Source organism: Cervus elaphus, chromosome 21 (genome assembly GCF_910594005.1).
Source record: "Cervus elaphus chromosome 21, mCerEla1.1, whole genome shotgun sequence".
Taxonomy (NCBI): domain Eukaryota; kingdom Metazoa; phylum Chordata; class Mammalia; order Artiodactyla; family Cervidae; genus Cervus; species Cervus elaphus.
The window spans coordinates 44,711,750-44,728,786 of record NC_057835.1 but is presented as its reverse complement, the minus strand read 5'-3'; the positions used below and the strand labels follow the sequence as shown (position 1 = coordinate 44,728,786).

General features: G+C 34.5%; 1 protein-coding gene across 2 annotated transcripts in view; it reads right to left on the bottom strand.

Moving 5' to 3' along the window:
* Positions 1–800: 800 nt before the first annotated feature.
* Positions 801–17,037, bottom strand: part of ZC2HC1A (zinc finger C2HC-type containing 1A) — a 51,921-nt gene continuing 35,684 nt past the window's right edge. The window contains exons 8-10 of one of the 2 annotated variants that reach the window (XM_043880017.1): positions 10,969–11,085; positions 7,271–7,378; positions 801–3,012 (exon numbers count right to left, since the gene is read on the bottom strand). In XM_043880017.1, coding sequence (XP_043735952.1) covers positions 2,847–3,012; positions 7,271–7,378; positions 10,969–11,085 — 391 coding nt within the window. In that variant the 3' untranslated portion in view covers positions 801–2,846. The remainder of the gene's footprint in view (positions 3,013–7,270; positions 7,379–10,968; positions 11,086–17,037) is intronic. The other variant, XM_043880016.1, reaches the window with a different exon arrangement.

Sequence of the window (17,037 nt, the reverse complement as noted above, 5' to 3'; positions counted from 1 at the left end):
TCATCACAAATACTTTTTGCCACTGAACTGTATATTACCTAATTAGAAATGCTCATAGTGTTTCCTTATTAACCTCATTTCTCTAATGTTTTCAACTGCTAAATTTTATTGCCTAAAAAGAGAATTTCTATGCCTTAAAAATCTTGTGAAGAAACAGATTTATAATGCTTTGAAGTTATAAAACACTTCAAAATAAAACAGTAGTAACTCCTCTTAAAAGCTGACAGCAAAAAAAAAAAAAAAGCTGACGGCACATAAAAAAACTGCCAGTGAAAACTCTTTTCTCATTTAAAAAGTCTGTATTCTGACTCTGAATATATTCTTATTATTTCAGTAGATTCCTGTCTTTCTACCTGTGTCTGGAAAAAAGACACTACATCAGTGAAAACCAACTGGCATTTTTTTGCTTCATGTCTTTATTGAATAGGTTCACAAATGAAGACATTGTTTGTAATTTAAAAAAACAGAGCGGACAAGAGACAACAGCAGCCACACTCCTCTTACTTTCCAAGCTAATAACTTTCAGAATGTTATATAAGCAATTTTTACAGTTTTAAGTTTAAATCATCTTTTCATTCTACCACACTGGAAAATACTTGTGAAAATAAATAAAAATAAAATAAATGATGCATAGATCTAGGAAAATTTCTTAAAAACTGAACTATTGCACAACAAATCAACACGAAAATAATATATGCAAGTAATATAAAAATGCATTTAAATACACTGAATCGATATGTTTCATAATTCATTAATATATTTCACCTACTTACTGTTTATAACAATCTCTGGGTTTTGGGATTAGATGATTTCTTACCAACTCATTTCCACATAGTACATTATAACATTTACTTGCTACAGTAAAATTCAGTGAGAAACAAACATATGCCACTTTGTTTAAGATCATTTACCTATCCCTTCCTTGGGCAGACAAAAATTATGTGATTTTTTTTTTTTTTTATGTGATCTTTAAAAACATACTTGGAAGAACATAGTGCTCAATTCTAGATAAAGTAAGAGTTTAAAGTTCTTTCTTTATATGGTTTCTAATAATTAGAACAGAAGAACATAAACAATTGAAATGGAACTCTAATATGTACATTATTCTCCTAAATTTATTAGAGCTTATTCTAGTTGATGGAATAAGCTGTAGTATAGTTTTTTTGACCTCTGACCATTCCTTTTCGCCAATATGACTAAATAAAGGCAACCAGAAAAAAAATTATTGACAGTCAGGAAAGGAACTATAAGGTAAGTCCTAAATTTCCATTACCACTAAGTTATCCTCTGCCCAAATGAAAAACACAAACAAAACAAAACAAAACAACTAATGAATAAAATTATAAAGTTAAGTATAAATGAATTTCATAGAAAGCTGTAAGTCACAAATTTCTACGCTGATCCTCACAGTTGATCAGAATCATAAACAAGAAGTTAGAAATTGCCTATAAATGATTTGCTTGTACCTTTATAATAAGATCAAGGTTTGTTAGGTTTGATTCAACAGAAATAACTACTGAATTACTGAATTTGGCTGCACAAGCAACCAAAGGCATTTACTACTAAATACAATGTTACACTGAAAGTGACAATGATTAAAAGCTGTGTTTTAGTCAAAATAAAGGTGAAAGTATAATTACATTTTTGTGAATGTTTAATTACATAATAAAGCAGCTATCCATTAAGCAATGCATTTTCAGAGGCTTTTTATTGTGAAGTAAATGGTGCTTCAGCACTAAACACTGGAAGAAAAACATGAGTAGGGAAAATTAAATATTAACATTCTCTTAACCTACCCATAAATACATATAACTATACTTCGAGTGATTAAAATTCAATCCTTTTTACCTTCATGCCCTGCACTAACGATTAATTATTGAAGTTAATTGTTTATTAGGTGAGATGATCTATCTTAAAATCCATTAATTTCTTCTAAATTCAAATACATAGATATAAATGCAAGATTTTGCAAGGAACTTTGTGCATCTTCTATTAAATAATTAACTTGCAAACTGCAAAAATGAAGTAGCAAACTACTCTTCAGACATGAGATAATGGGAAAAAAGGACAAAAGTGAAATCTGAAGACAATTAGAAGTAGAAAGAATGTATGTTCAACTAATATACACTGAGCAAAAAAAAATAATCATTCAGTTATAACTAGAAAAAGAAACATATGTATTTTCAGCTTTGTGTCTCTGAAAAGGGAACTGCTTAATTACGTTTTAAAGAATTGAGTAAAAATTTCTATAGAATTAATACACTGAGTCAAGAGCAACATAGGCAATAGGGGTTTTTCCCTCTCTTTTTAAAAAATATTTATAAATTATTAAAGAGCTCTACAGGAAAACGACACAACTAATTGTAACTAAAATATTCTCTCAGTTTCAAAAGTTCAAGCATTCCATCCTACAATGATGCTATCTGAAAATAGGTCAATAATAAAAAATGTTTATTCTTATGTTCTGCTCAAAGTAATGATCATCTGAAAGCTTAGAGCACTAAGCACTAATGCTGGATTGTTTGTGGAAGTATACTTAATGTACTTTAACAAAAGAAAAGGTATACCTAAGGTAAATGATTCCACTTAAAGTTATTTTCTGACTGATAAGTAGGTATGTCCTTGAATGGCACAGCTTAGGTTACCAGGTATTTATTATATACAGTATATGTACACACACATATATACACGCACATTACACGGCCAAAGAATTATGCTCCAAAAACTGTTGAAAAAAAGTATTTTGAGTAATTTTAGCACGAAATCACTAGAGGAAGTGCTCCAGATGTCCAAGCAGCAATAATCATAATATTCAGGACTAAGCTTTTTCTTTTTTTGGATTCTGTTCACAGAACCATTCTTCGAACGCCACATTCACAGCAGAACTTTGCCCATTCTACAGGGTATTTAGTCCCACATTCATGGCAGAATTTTGGTAAGTGTCCCGCTGAATTTCCTTCAACGCCTTTAGTGTTTCCACCATTAAATGAAGAGATGTAGTCTCCATCTGGCCTGGAGAGGTACAGAGAGAAAGTAGAAACACAAAGTTCATGACAGTAATTTTCAATCTGTAGCCCTTGGGAAACAGAAAATAGTATTATTAAGTATAACTAAAAGGTTCTTAATCTCATCATTAATACTCTTGAAGAACTGATGCCAAAGAACTGATGCTTTCGAACTGTGGTGCTAGAGAAGCCTATTGAGAGTCCCTTGGGCAGCAAGGAGATCAAACTAGTCAACCCTAAAGGAAATCAACCCTAAATATTCATTTGAAGGACTGATGCTAAAGCTCCAATACTTTGGCCACCTGATGAGAAGAGTTGACTCACTGGAAAAGACCCCAATGCTGGGAAAGACTGAGGGCAGAAAGAGAAAGGGGCAAAAGAGGATGAGATGTTTGGATGGCATCACCAACTCAATGGACATGAGTTTGAGCAAACTCCAGGAGAAACTGAAGGACAGGGAAGTCTGGTGAGTTGCAGTGAATGGGGTCGCAAAGAGTTGGACACAACTGAGCGACTGAATTGAACTGAACTTTTTCCCTCTTGTATTGAGTTGTTTGGTTCTTCTATAAAGATCTCTAATCTTTCTGTGATATTATACTGTCACTGTTGATGACTTCAATTCCCTGTCTTATTCCTTTATATACTTCAAACTGACTTATTTTATAAGTAATGTCTGAAGAATTTCAGTATCTTAAGTCTTGGGCATATGTGTTTGTTTTCTGTTGTCACTCATGACTGATTCCCTGTTTCCCTGTATGGCTTGAAATATGTTTTGTAGTTCAGAATTGCAAGCTCATGTGCGTTCACCTGTGAGAATCAGGAGGCCTGGCTTAACAGCATTTCAATTGGCTCTTTCTGCTTTTGCTTTTCTAAGCTCTCAGGAAGCTCTTAAACCAAGAGTATCCAAGTTATTTTTTTCAGTTAAGAATTTACTAGAATATGCAGATGTTTTACTTTCAAACCTTAAACTCATATGAAGGCCCACCTATAGTTATGAATTATCAGTGGGAATTCACATCCCTCAGAGCCATGGCTAGGACAGACCAAGTATCCTTGGAATCTCTTATTCCTGATTTTTTTTTTTTTTCCCTAGTCCAGCTTTCACTCAAGAGATAACTCTCTGAATACTGTGAGAGAAGGGTTAACACAACCTTTCTCCTCTTCTATGAACACATTTGACCTTGGGATAACTTCTCAGCTCTGTTTAATGAAAACCCAGCAGAGGTGAAATGCCAGCTATGTTTCTAGGCAACAGGGTTTGCAAGCAGTTCACTGAAACCGGACATATCCCTCAGGATAACCAGGAAGCTATGTCTATGAAACTGTTATTATGACACATCGATTCCCTTTGGGAAAAAGGACTTCTTAAACTGACCCTATACCCACCTATGAGATCTTATTCTCTTATACCTAAGCTGTCAGTTGGATAGCTGAGGAAGACAAGCTTCAGGAATGCTGCAAAGCCTCCCATGAAAGAGAAAACACCTGACGCTGCCCTGCTATCACCTCCTATTTCTGAAAACAGTCCCAGTGACGAATGTAATATACAGTCATATAAGTGTCTCTGGCTGAGCCTAAGAATCTTTGCTGAACCACTCAAGAATCCTGGCTTAGAGCAAGAGGCATGATGGGAAGGGTGAGGACAAGTTGTTTTTAACACTATCTTGTACAAGTCCCAGAAGTCAATTCCTCTCTCCCCAAATTACCTTAAAACCCAAGTCTCCGACATCACGGCTGCCCCAGGCGGGGCCGGTTGGGCTATTGCCTGGGGGCTGAGGGCACGGGGTCCCCCAGGGTGACGGGCTGGGTGATGCGATGGTTGGAGCCTGGGATCCTCAGAAGGTCTTTCCTCCTGGGCTGTCCCTGGTCTCCCAGCCCCACCCTCCGTGTCTTCGGCCCCAGAGGGGTCTCTCTAAAGCTCAGAGCAGAGCCTGTTCTTCCCTCGCTCACAAGCTGCTGTGGCTCCCTGGTGCCCCTCCCCTCCCTCGGGAAGCCCAGCTCCCCCCAAGGCCATGGGCCCTGTGTGGTCCTGCCGGACCCGCCCGTTCCCACTTCTCCAACCGCCTCTTCAGGGCTGGTCCGCGGCCCGAGGGCAACATCCTCCGTGACCGGTTCAAGAGCTTCCAGAGGAGGAACATGATCGAGCCTCGGGAGCGAGCCAAGTTCAAGCGCAAGTACAAAGTGAAACTGGTGGAGAAGCGGGCATTCCGAGAGATCCAGTTGTAGCTGCCGAGAGACGCCGGAGCCCCCACCCCCCAATAAAGCACCTTCTGACCAACAACAAAAAAAAACCCAAGTCTCTCTGTAGTGAAGACACTGAAAACCTCAAAAGTAGCTGCAGTGTCACAGTTAATTCACCAAATTGATCTCTAACTTTCTTCGTATTTTTTTTCTTTAGAAATTTCCTTTCTTTTCTGAAAGCTAAGCTATACATTCAGAAATACATATATTTCCCTTTTATCCAGTATTTCTAGGTGTTCTATTTGGAAGGGGTTGTCCAGGAAATGTAATCTATCAGACTTCCAGAAAAATAAATCTCTGAGAATTCTCCTTCTGTTTCACTTATAAGTATTTTTGTCCAGGATGGAGGTTGAGTTTAACTCAGGTAAGTAAGGCTCAGGGCTTCCTATCAGATAACAAGGTCTGAAAAGGAAAAAAGAATATCCCAAACATTTTTTAATGTGACTTTTGCTCCTGCCTGTTAACACTCTGTCTACCTCTTTGGAAAGATAAAATTACTCATTTACTCAAGCATATGTATTTATTAAGTTTTACATTTTATAGCAGAATGTTAATCTTAAACTCAGCGCTGATTCAAAGCACATGGTTCCACACATAGAGAACACAGTACAGCCACAATTCAGGACTCTAAGAAACAGAAGCTCACTTCCTTATACGAATCAAAAATATGTATCAAAGCCTCAGGTGAAACAAACAATACTTATTAAACAATCTAGCTGAAAAGACAGCAACTTATCAATTCCTCTATGGTTCTCATCTTAAGCATAAGCATCACCCTTAAAACTTTCTAAATGGCAGACGGCCAGACCCCACTCTCCATCTGGGAGAGACCTCCACATGTTTGGTTTTGGAAATCTCCACAGATGCTTCCTCTAGTGGGCAAAACCAAGAGGGAGAGCTAGCATCTTAGATACTTAAAAATCTATCCCCAGATTAAATATGAATACTGAATGTCTGTACATATTACATACTTATAACAAGAGTAGACAATATATATACTTTCATATAACACAACCACATCACACTGGTTTCGGTGTATCACAGGATGGTCATGTTATAGGCGTGCACTATAGGCATCTTAAAAAAAAAAAAACCCTATGAAATCCATTGCCCTATTTCGTATGGATTCAGTAGGATGTTAATTAATAAGTTAACCACTAAATTACACAGTGCTTCTGTATGAGAAATCACAGCAGAACTTTTAAGGTCTCAGGACTAGTTGTACTTTCTCAGAAAAAGTGATTTATTTTTCTGTTTCAGATAACAAGAATCATGTAACTACTCTTCCATTCTCCTGTACTTTGGCTACTACAACGAAGTTTATACGCCACTTTGTGGCCCAGGGCTGGCCTATCTACAGGTCTCATGATACAAACTTTGTGAACTAACCACACTCTTTTTTCCACTTTATCTTTTAATTGTCACCTTTCCTTTTCCTATTTTCTTTCATTTAAAAAACGATGTTGTATTTCACTATACATTTCTGTACCTTTCCTTAAAACTTTATGGAATAAGTTGGGATACATATGAAAAATAAAGTATTTATAACTGAAATGATTTTATTATAGGTTGAAAAACAGAGCCAATGTCAAAGCTATGCAAATATTGTGACATATTAGAAACGGACGTACATGGATAATCACAATCTCATCAGAGGAATTTAAATGTACTAAAATGCTGCTGAAAATTATAATAGCAGTAGTGTAAAAAGTCTATTATTCAATTTGAAGAGGTAAAAATAACCATGCTGCAGTTAAAATTAAGACATAAAAAACACAAATGCATCCAGTGGTACTGAGCAAACTGTATCTGAGTATTTACCATAAAAATTACATCTACAAGGTATAAGAAAATACTATTTACACTCAAAACTAGGTCTTTATTGTATAACAAAGTCAAATTAAATCACACAGGAAAAATTAGACTTTCTATTAATAACCTGATAGAAATTTTGTACATGGTCTTTGGAAAACAATGAATACTTATTTTTATTTTAGTTATTACAATATCAGAGCTAAACATACCTGGCCACGTAGCTATCACTGTATGTTTTTCTTTTGCTTGTAAGCACACCTGAGGCAGGATTTCGGGCCAAACTAGGTGGTGTGGAATTTCGAGGTTTGATGTTAGTCCTAGAAGACAGAAAGAGATGGCATAATGGAAAAAAAACTACTGAATAGTAAGCATTTCTTTCACAAATTGCTTATTAGAATGATTAGAAAAATAACTAGAAGCTATAGAGAGGTAAACTCAATAGATTAAAATCCATAATTATTTCACATCTGAAATCCTTAATACGAAGTAAAAGCCAAAGCATTTTGCATTGACTAACAATATCTTGATGGTACATAAAATCATTTAAAAATGTCTATATATTCTTGACATGAAATTTATGTTAGTCGTTCTAAAACACTTCAAAATTTTTTAAAGTTTAAATCTACAGTCCCCTCAAACTAGAGATAAGTCTTGTTGAGTGCCTAGAGTTAAATAATAATGTTAGATGTATGAGATGGGGTTAAAAATTTTGCTAACCATTTTTGAAGAATAATATTCCATTTATGAAAGCTTGTTCTTAAAAAAAGCAACTAGAATGAATTGGTTAATAATATACTCTTGCCTCTAAAGATTTTAATTTCACCAACTATACAACCTGGGCTATCTGTTATCAGTAAAGTGGCTGATCATACCTTTCTGAATTCACTTTCTGAAAATTCCGAAATCAAAGAACACTTATGTATGAGGTAAAAATGGTAAAATGTATAGGCTTTGGAATTCAGATGAATCTGGATTCAAATCTCAACTGCCACTGAACAACTCTGGGTCTGGCAATCTGAGTCCAAGTTCCCTTGTGTATAACCCGTGACCATCATCACTTATAGGAAGTCAGATATATAAAATGTAATTGATACTACATTTAGCATAGCTAAGGGTGATATGGTATTACTATTATTAGTATTGCTACTACAAGTTAACACTTACATTAACAGTGCTTACTACATTTGATGTAGATGCATTTTTTTTTCCTGGCCACACCTCACAGCATGAGGGATCTTAGTTCTCCAACCAGGGATCAAATCCATGCCCCCTGCAGTGGAAGTGCAGAGTCCTAATCACTGGACCACGAGGGAATTCCTATAGCTACATTTCTAACCGTCTTCATATAAAATTTATTTAATCCTCATAATAATCCTATGAAACAGTAAAGATTACTAATTCTATCTTGCAAAGGAGGCAACTGAGGCAAAGAGTAGTTAAGTAATTTCCCCAAGGTGACAGATAAGTCAATGCAGAACTAGGTGTAAGATGTTCTATAGTGTTAGTTTCCTCCCTCTCTTTAGAAATTTAGTCAAATCTTTTCATTTCAGAGATAAGCAATATTGTGTTACACGATCAAGCAGAATTCTATTTAAAAAAAAACACCTTTATAAGTTCTCAAACTCTGGCTGAAATTCTTCCTTCTCTACTTATATAGCAAAGCTGGAGAGAGTCTCCCCAAATTTTAAACAGTTGTCTCCAAAATACATCCAAATTTTCCAAATGCCCATTACATGCCAGATATGATACCAGGTACTACACATACTTCGCTTTCTTTAATCTCCACAAAAATCTCTGAAGATATTATTCCCATTTTAAAGTTGAAAAAAACTCATAGTCAGAGAGATTAAGTGCAAAGCTATTACATGGCCGGGCTTCCCTGATAGCTCAGTTGGTAAAGAATCTGCCTGCAAAGCAGGAGATCCAAGTTCGATTCCTCGGTCAGAAACATCCACTTAAGATGGGATAGGCTACCCACTCCAGTATTCTTGGGGGCTTCCCGTGTGGTTCAGCTGGTAAAGAATCCTCCTGCAATGCGGGAGACCTGGGTTCGATCCCTGCGTTGGAAAGATCCTCTGGAGAAGGGAAAGGCAACCCACTTCAGTATTCTGGCCTGGAGAATTCCATGGACTACAGTCCGTGGGGTCACAAAGAGTCAGACTTGACTGAGCAACTTTCACTCATATTACATGGCCAGAGTGTTTGAATTTGAATTTATGTGGGTCTCATTCCAAATCTTATATTCAATATGTAATGATATCATTCAAATGGAGGCAACTTTGAATACTTAAACTATTTCTAAACTTTGACGAGAATCACCCTGGTGCATGGATGGGTTACCCTGAACCTCTTCAAATGGCCTTCAAACACTCACTGCAAGTCCACCCATGAGGTGTATGCTACTCTACTTTCACATGGCCCCTCTAGGGATGTTGCAGAACTATCACATGCCTTTTTAGGAATTCAGTCTCTGAAAACTCCCTGCCAAATGGTGGCAATTCCTCCAAGTAAGAGTCATAGAGGAACAGGATGAACAGGGTTTTTGGTTTTTTGGCTCAAGAATGAAAACTTGTTAGAAACACTATCGCCCCCATATAACGTACATATGATATATAGACAGTACAAACATACCAATGCATATACACATACAACTTCATATCAATAATTATTCAAATTATAAAATAATAAAAAATACATAAAATATAAGTTATCAACAACAGGTGTCATTATTCAATGCCTATTGTGTATTTTTAGTAACATCTATAAGGTAGAACTGGAATGCCAAGAACCATTTTGATCAATACTTAAAACATGTTACTCCAGGTCTCACACCATCAACACATTTTTCTTCCTGGTCAGAGTCTGAAAGTGCTACCTTATTACGTGTCCATTAATACAATCTGCCTGCTAGAGTTAAAGCCAATAAGAAAAGAAGGTCTAACTTTGCAACGGCACTTCCTCCACCCCACTGCTAAACACTGTTTCTTTGAGATCTGCTTTGGAGGGTACAGACAGCAGCAACAGTACAAAGAAAAAAAGCTCAGCGCACAAATTCTTCCTTCTAGGATTTATCACTGTCTACTTAAAAACAACACATGACGGCTGCTAAAGACTCAGACTTTTCCCGTCTTTGTTTTATTATATATCTAGCTAAATGTATTATTTATGGAAAAAAGAATGCTGTGGTAGACTTTGGTTTAAAAGTTAATTAGGTGAGCTCTATTAAGTAATTTAACTTATGAGACCCTCAATTCATCATTTGAAGATGAGAGGGCAAGACTTGCTTTGGGGGCACAAACTTGTAAGCTTGGAAGACTCGTGCGGAGAGTCCCAAGACTGCCACTGCCATCCTGCTTCTCCTCTTAGTCTGCGGGGCCAGTACAAAGAAGGGAATGAGATTACTGCCCTGTGTTATGTGGAATTTGTAACTATCTAACACAAAGACTACGGATCCCTGGATTGAATGTGTTCTAAGATCTTTTTCCTGCTTTTTTATAATAATTTATCATCTACTTAACTAAGAGATACTCTAGCAATATTCTATTTATATAATATATAATGTAATATTCCCTATACTCTTTTAAAAATTTTACTCCTAAAAAAGTTTCATAAAAATAACAATTATTAAGGTAACTCATTTCAACCCTCGGAAAAATTAAAATTTAATTTAAAATTAAAATGTAAATTTTGTTTAATGAGTGCTCTAAAAATAGACAGGATAGTAAAAATGCTCATCAAAAATCAAAGTGGTATAAATCCTAGAAGATTATTCAACACTTCTTGGCTTAAAAATGATTAAATAAAAAATTTTAGGTATAGGAATGTACAAATTTATAGTATTTCATTATATAAAGCCTTTAAGGAAATATCTGAAAAACATCAACCAAACTGAGTTACAAATACTTACTTGTAAATGGGTAATAACTCATGTCTTTTGATGGCACTGTCTGATTTTGTATCACTCTCATACAACTTTTGCACATGTCTTCCAGTTCGAAGTGGAGGGCCTAACTTGTCCATCTTACTATTAAAATATATAAAGGTGTACCCATAAGGAGAATGCTACTGTTTCTTTATATTCAAAAAAAAAATTTAATACATTATTCTGATTCATCAGAAATCTACCCCCCAAGCTCTTTTCATAATTATCTGACTGCCAGGGTAAGGACTAATGTCAAAAAGAATCCTCAGATAGTTCATACAACTGCCATTATTAAATATGAAAATCTGACTACACAGGCCACCCTGCCAGTTTTGACAAACATACTAACATAATCCACACTTACACATTATCAGGGCAATGGAATCAATAAAAAAACAAAACAAAACTTAAGAAGGACAACTGTTTAAAATTTCTGAAGCTAGCAGTGAACTGGAAGTTATTATTTTGGTAAATAAATACACATATGATGCTTGTTCTTATGGAGCTCACAAATAATCTAACTGTCCCTTTCCCTGAATTCACAGAACTTTCCTATTTCTGAAATTTATCCAAAGAAACATTAAGCATGATCCTATGAAAACACTGATGGCAATTCTAAAAACCACATGGAAAAATTATAAGTGACCATGCTGTCTGAAGCTAATATTTTTAACCAAAATTAGAAAGGATTGTCAGCTACTGAATAACAGAAAACTGCAGGTTTGCAAAGATTTCATTATTTTACATCAAACAAATGATATTATCATCAATCAATATCCATTCATAGTAGGGAGCAGGGAAAATTAAATTAGAAAACTAGGAGTACTACTTTCAATGACTATTGAATGACACATCACTGCGTGATAACAAAGAGTTTTTTAAGGGATTTTTGTTTACTCATTTAAATCCTGAGCACCTACTATGTATCAGGCACTGTGCTAAATTCTGGGGATACTGTGGTAAATAAGACAGACCTGAAGCTTTGTTCTTATTACAGAGTTTAGTGTCTCAAAAGAATCTGGTCATCCCTCCAGATAATAAGGATCTCCACAGAGGGACTCATTTTATCCTGCTTCTGTTCCTTCAATATCCTATACGCAGCAGGCATTCTGCTGTGAAAGTTGATATCAATCCTTTGCAGGCGGTGCTGCTTCACATTAGGTGTTTACATCACACTCATTAAAACATTTTAAAGGATTTTTTTAAATGCCTCCAATAAATATATTGCATATTTATTACATATAAAATAACAAAACTTCTAAAATTTGTGAGATTAACATTTTATGCATTTTATTTGTGAGCAATTAGTAGAAAATTAACCTATTAAGAATTTTAATTAATAAATCAGATTCTTCTTTAAATTATGTAATAACAATCAAAGCACTATCATTCCAAACAGTATTTTTCTTACAAACGGTGTCTGTGGATTTAGAAAAAGAAAAGATTTTACTTTCTTCCTCAGAAAAAAAAGTTACTGAAATTAAAACTCAGAATTAAAATTTAGAAACATTTAAAACATGGATTCCTCTCACATGATAAGAACTACTAAAATCTAACAAATGATAAAACAAAGGAGACGAGTAGAATCTAATAAAAATGTAAAGGCAATTCTCTATTGGGAATATTACATATTTTCTATATATGAAAGGATTGCTAGTATTTTCAGATTTTAAAAATGTAATTTGTTTAAAAGGCATATTTCAATGATGATTTTACTACCACATACCTGTGTTATGAAATTCAACTCAATTGGTTTGTCTACCATGTATATGAATGTGTGTAAACACACACAATTCAAATGTTACTTAGCCTGGTCTTCCCTGGTGGCTCAGATGGTAGAATATCTGCCTGCAATGCAGGAGACCCAGGTCTAGGTCTACCTGTGTATATGTATGTATATCACAGTTCAAATGCTACTTAGGCTAAATGTTAGTAAATGTTGTTATTAAGCTCAAATCACTTCGTTCCACTGTAGATCTCTATTGTTATGCTATGTTATTTTCAAGGTCTAACTAAATAAAAATACATTTTAAATTCTCAATGTAATCAAGGTTATATAGTATGTAAGTTTACACATAAATGCATTTTACATAATTTTAATAAATATAATCTTTGTATAAATTAATATCTATTTAGGTGCTTTTACATATAAAATTTTGCTAACATACATATTTGAAAAACCTTGACATGATAGTCAATGCTAAGGTTTTAAATAAATTTAAAAATTATCCTGGGACCTAATTAAAATGAAAGTAAATCATTTGGACATCAAAGTAAACCATGGACAAGACAACCAAATGAATGGGAGAAAATATTTGCAACTGGTATGACCAATAAGGGGTTAATATCCAAAATATATAAACAGATCATACAACTCAACATCAAAAAAGCAAAAGACCTCACTAGACATTTTCCAAAGTTGATATTTTCCAAAGCCAAAAGGCATAGGAAAAGATGCTCATTGTAGTTAATGATCAGAGAAATACAAATTAAAACCACAATGAGCTACCAACTCACAACTGTCAGAAGGCTATCATCAAAAAGACACAAATAACAAATGTTGGTGAGGATGTGGAGAAAAGGGAACCCTCTTACACTATTGGTGAAAATATAAATTGGTGCAATCATTGTGGAAAACTATATGGAGATTTCTCAAAAAACTAAAAATAAAATTACCACATGGCCCAGTAATTCCACTCCTGGGTATACATCTGAAAAAACACTAACTCAAAAAGATACACACACCCCTACATTTACGGCAGCACTATTTACAAGTGCCATGATAACGGAAGCAACCTAAGTGTCCATCAACAGATAAATGGATAAAGAAGATGAGGTTTATACATATAGATGTATGTACATACATGCACACACACACACAAATGGAAAATGGAATGCTACACAGCCATAAAAAGAGATGAAATTTTGCCATTTGCAATAACATGGATAGACATGGAGGGTAACATGCTAAGTGAAGTAAATCACTTAGAGAAAGACAAATACTATTACTAATAGTATTTGTATATAAATTACAAATATATAAAGTATATACATTACAAATACTAATACTATTACATCACATATGTGGAATCTAACAAATAAACTAGTGAATGGAACAAAAAAAGAAACTGACTCAAAGATAAGTGGTTACCAGTGTGAAGAGGGAAGGAGGGAGAGGCAATTTGGGGTGGGGGACACAGAGGTTTAAACTACTATGTATAAAATAATTAGGCTATAACAATATATTGTATAACACAAGGAATATACCCAAATATCCTAAGAATTTTAAATGTATTATAACCTTTAAAAATTGTGAATACTGTACATTAACTATATATCAATAAAAAATTTAAAAAGCTAAGATTATCAGTTTACAACAAAAGATCTTTCAAATACTTAAATATTTTCCTAAACTGACTTGGATCCAGACCAGCTCTCATGTACCATTTTCACATTTATTTTAGTGAACAAGAATGCTTCTTTATCCACCTTTCCTTCTCTATTAAACCATTTCTTTTCTGTCCCTCTTCCTTCAGTAGCATTAAAAATAAGTCAAAGTAGCAACAAGATAAAGGGATATTTGGAAAGAAATTGAATTCTTTGCAAAAGTGGTGACATATTTTCAAAAGGAATTTTAAGTTTTAAACCCAACTAATTGCTCTTCGGTCAAAGTTTCTTCTTGCTGTGTTTCTTGGTCTTGCAAACCACCGATAACTGACTTAAGAAAGTGAATAAAACAAGTAAAGGAAGCAGGAATTCTCTATTATATGTTTTGCCCTGCCCTCAGGGGTCTTTGATGTTTCAAGTTATGAAAAACATCACCACTGGTGATTTTAATATTTAGTTTATACATCTATCTACATCTGGGGTTACTCTGATAATAAATTTTGGAGAAAAACAATGAAAAATCTACTACTGTATTATGTATTTTTACCTTATTTACAAAGTTTGAGAATTGTAATTTCAGTGTGATCGTAATCATTACAGAACTATCAACATCAATGTTTTCAGAGTGCCTCTATGCTATTTTTCTTTCAAAGGGTCCAATTCAGTAATGACAATGCTACATGAAAGGCCTAAGATATTAAGGCAGGAATAAAGAAGTTCATTTAACAGTCTTGCTGCTGTTAAAGAAAAGAAGGAACATATTTTAAGCCAACCAAGCACATCTACACAGCACAAATTTGGTGTAGACTAAGCAATTTGATATACAAAACAGAATTCCCACTGACATACAAAACACAGAATTCCCATATGAAGTTCCAGGATATATCCTTACATTGGTACTCAGATTTGGTCAGAGTCAACATGGAAGTATACTTTTAATCTGTTACTATTCTTTTAATTCAATCACAGAAATGTGTTTGAATGGATTAATGAAAGTTAAAAAAAAAATACCCTTTGGTTCACTGGAACACTAATATGTGGTCTAACTTCTTAGATGGTCCATATGACTTTAAAAATAGTTCCATCTTTGGAAATAAATGAAGAATCCTTAAAATCCCTACCTTCAACTTACCCATTCTAAAACCGGGAGTGGCAAGCTTTTCCTATAAAAAGCCAAAAAGTAAATTTTTCAGGCTTTGCAGGCTATACTGTCTCTGTCGCACTCGACTCTGCACTATAGCATGGATGCAGCCATAGACAATTCACCACTGGCCATGTGCAGCCACGTTCCATAAAAACAATTGTTGGGCAGGATTTGGCCCTCAGACCATAGTTCAAAAAGATCACCTACTCTAAAACATCAAAATTCCATACTTGAGAGGATGCCAGTATTTTAAATTTTTGAAAATCTAAATGAAAGGCAAATTTCAATGATGATCTAAAATTTTACCATAAAGAGTTATGATCAAAATCACTATCTTATAGTCCAAGACAAAAATACGTAACAATTTGTCAAGCTGATACATTTACATAAATGATAGACCCAGGGTTTTTAAAAGGACTATCTCTAGCTGTATGTAACTGCCATGATATGAATAGTATATCTAGAAAGGAACAATGCTTCGGCAGGCTTTCCAAATATTCATTGCTAAATGAGCGTTTTTGGCAATGCGGCAAGTATTTGGCAACATATCCATCTATTTCTGAGTTGAGATAAACTTTAACCTAGGAAAGGTCCCTGTTTATTGTTGACACCATGAGAGTGAATTCTTAGGAAATAAGCCACTCAGTCCTGTACACTATAACAGAGCAGAAGAGATAAAACAAAAAGACGACTTCTGAAATAATTTGAGGATAAATTTTACCAAGAGGTATTTTGTATCTTTGTGGACATCTATAGCTATAATGTTTCGAGGCACTCAAAGTTTCGAAGCCTTTCATACTTCTACTTTTGATCCTAAACTCATTGATTAAGTTCTATACAGATAACGTAGTAACTCAATTCCATGGCAAAGTGAGCTTCCTTAGTCTAACAGTTGAAATAATTGTTATCCACATAGGAAGCCAAACTGTGCAATTCTAGGTTGAGGCATTTCCAGACCAATAATGAAAGTAGAGAAGTTCATAAAAATCTAAATAATGGTACACACAAACCACACACATCAAAAGATTGGCTTATAAGAAAAGCCTGTTTCCACTCATACAAACATATACTCAAAACCTAGACATTCATTCCTCACTCCTGTTAATATAAAGCATGAGAAACCAATTTCTTTTTTCATCCAAAAAAAAAAAAAAAATGCTCCTTTCCTGCACTGTTTCTCTACTTTTAACACACCTACTATATCCTATCTCCAAAGTAAACTTATAGTTCTCAGAGTAATTGAACAGAAGTAAATCTCTGCAATTTGATACTTTAACTACTGAAAATTATCAGCTGAAATACCCATTTAAGTTAGTAATTAACCATTAAGAAAACATAATTCTAAAGGTACAACTGTGTAAACTATCTGACACAATTCAAGCACAGCAATATTTATTTAAAACTCTGGGTTTCCCCACTGAAAAAATAAATAAATTAATTTAAAAAAAAAAAGAAAAAAAAAAACCTCTGGGTTTCATCATACTTCTAATATCTCTAGGAATAAAGAAAACTATTTTTGGCAC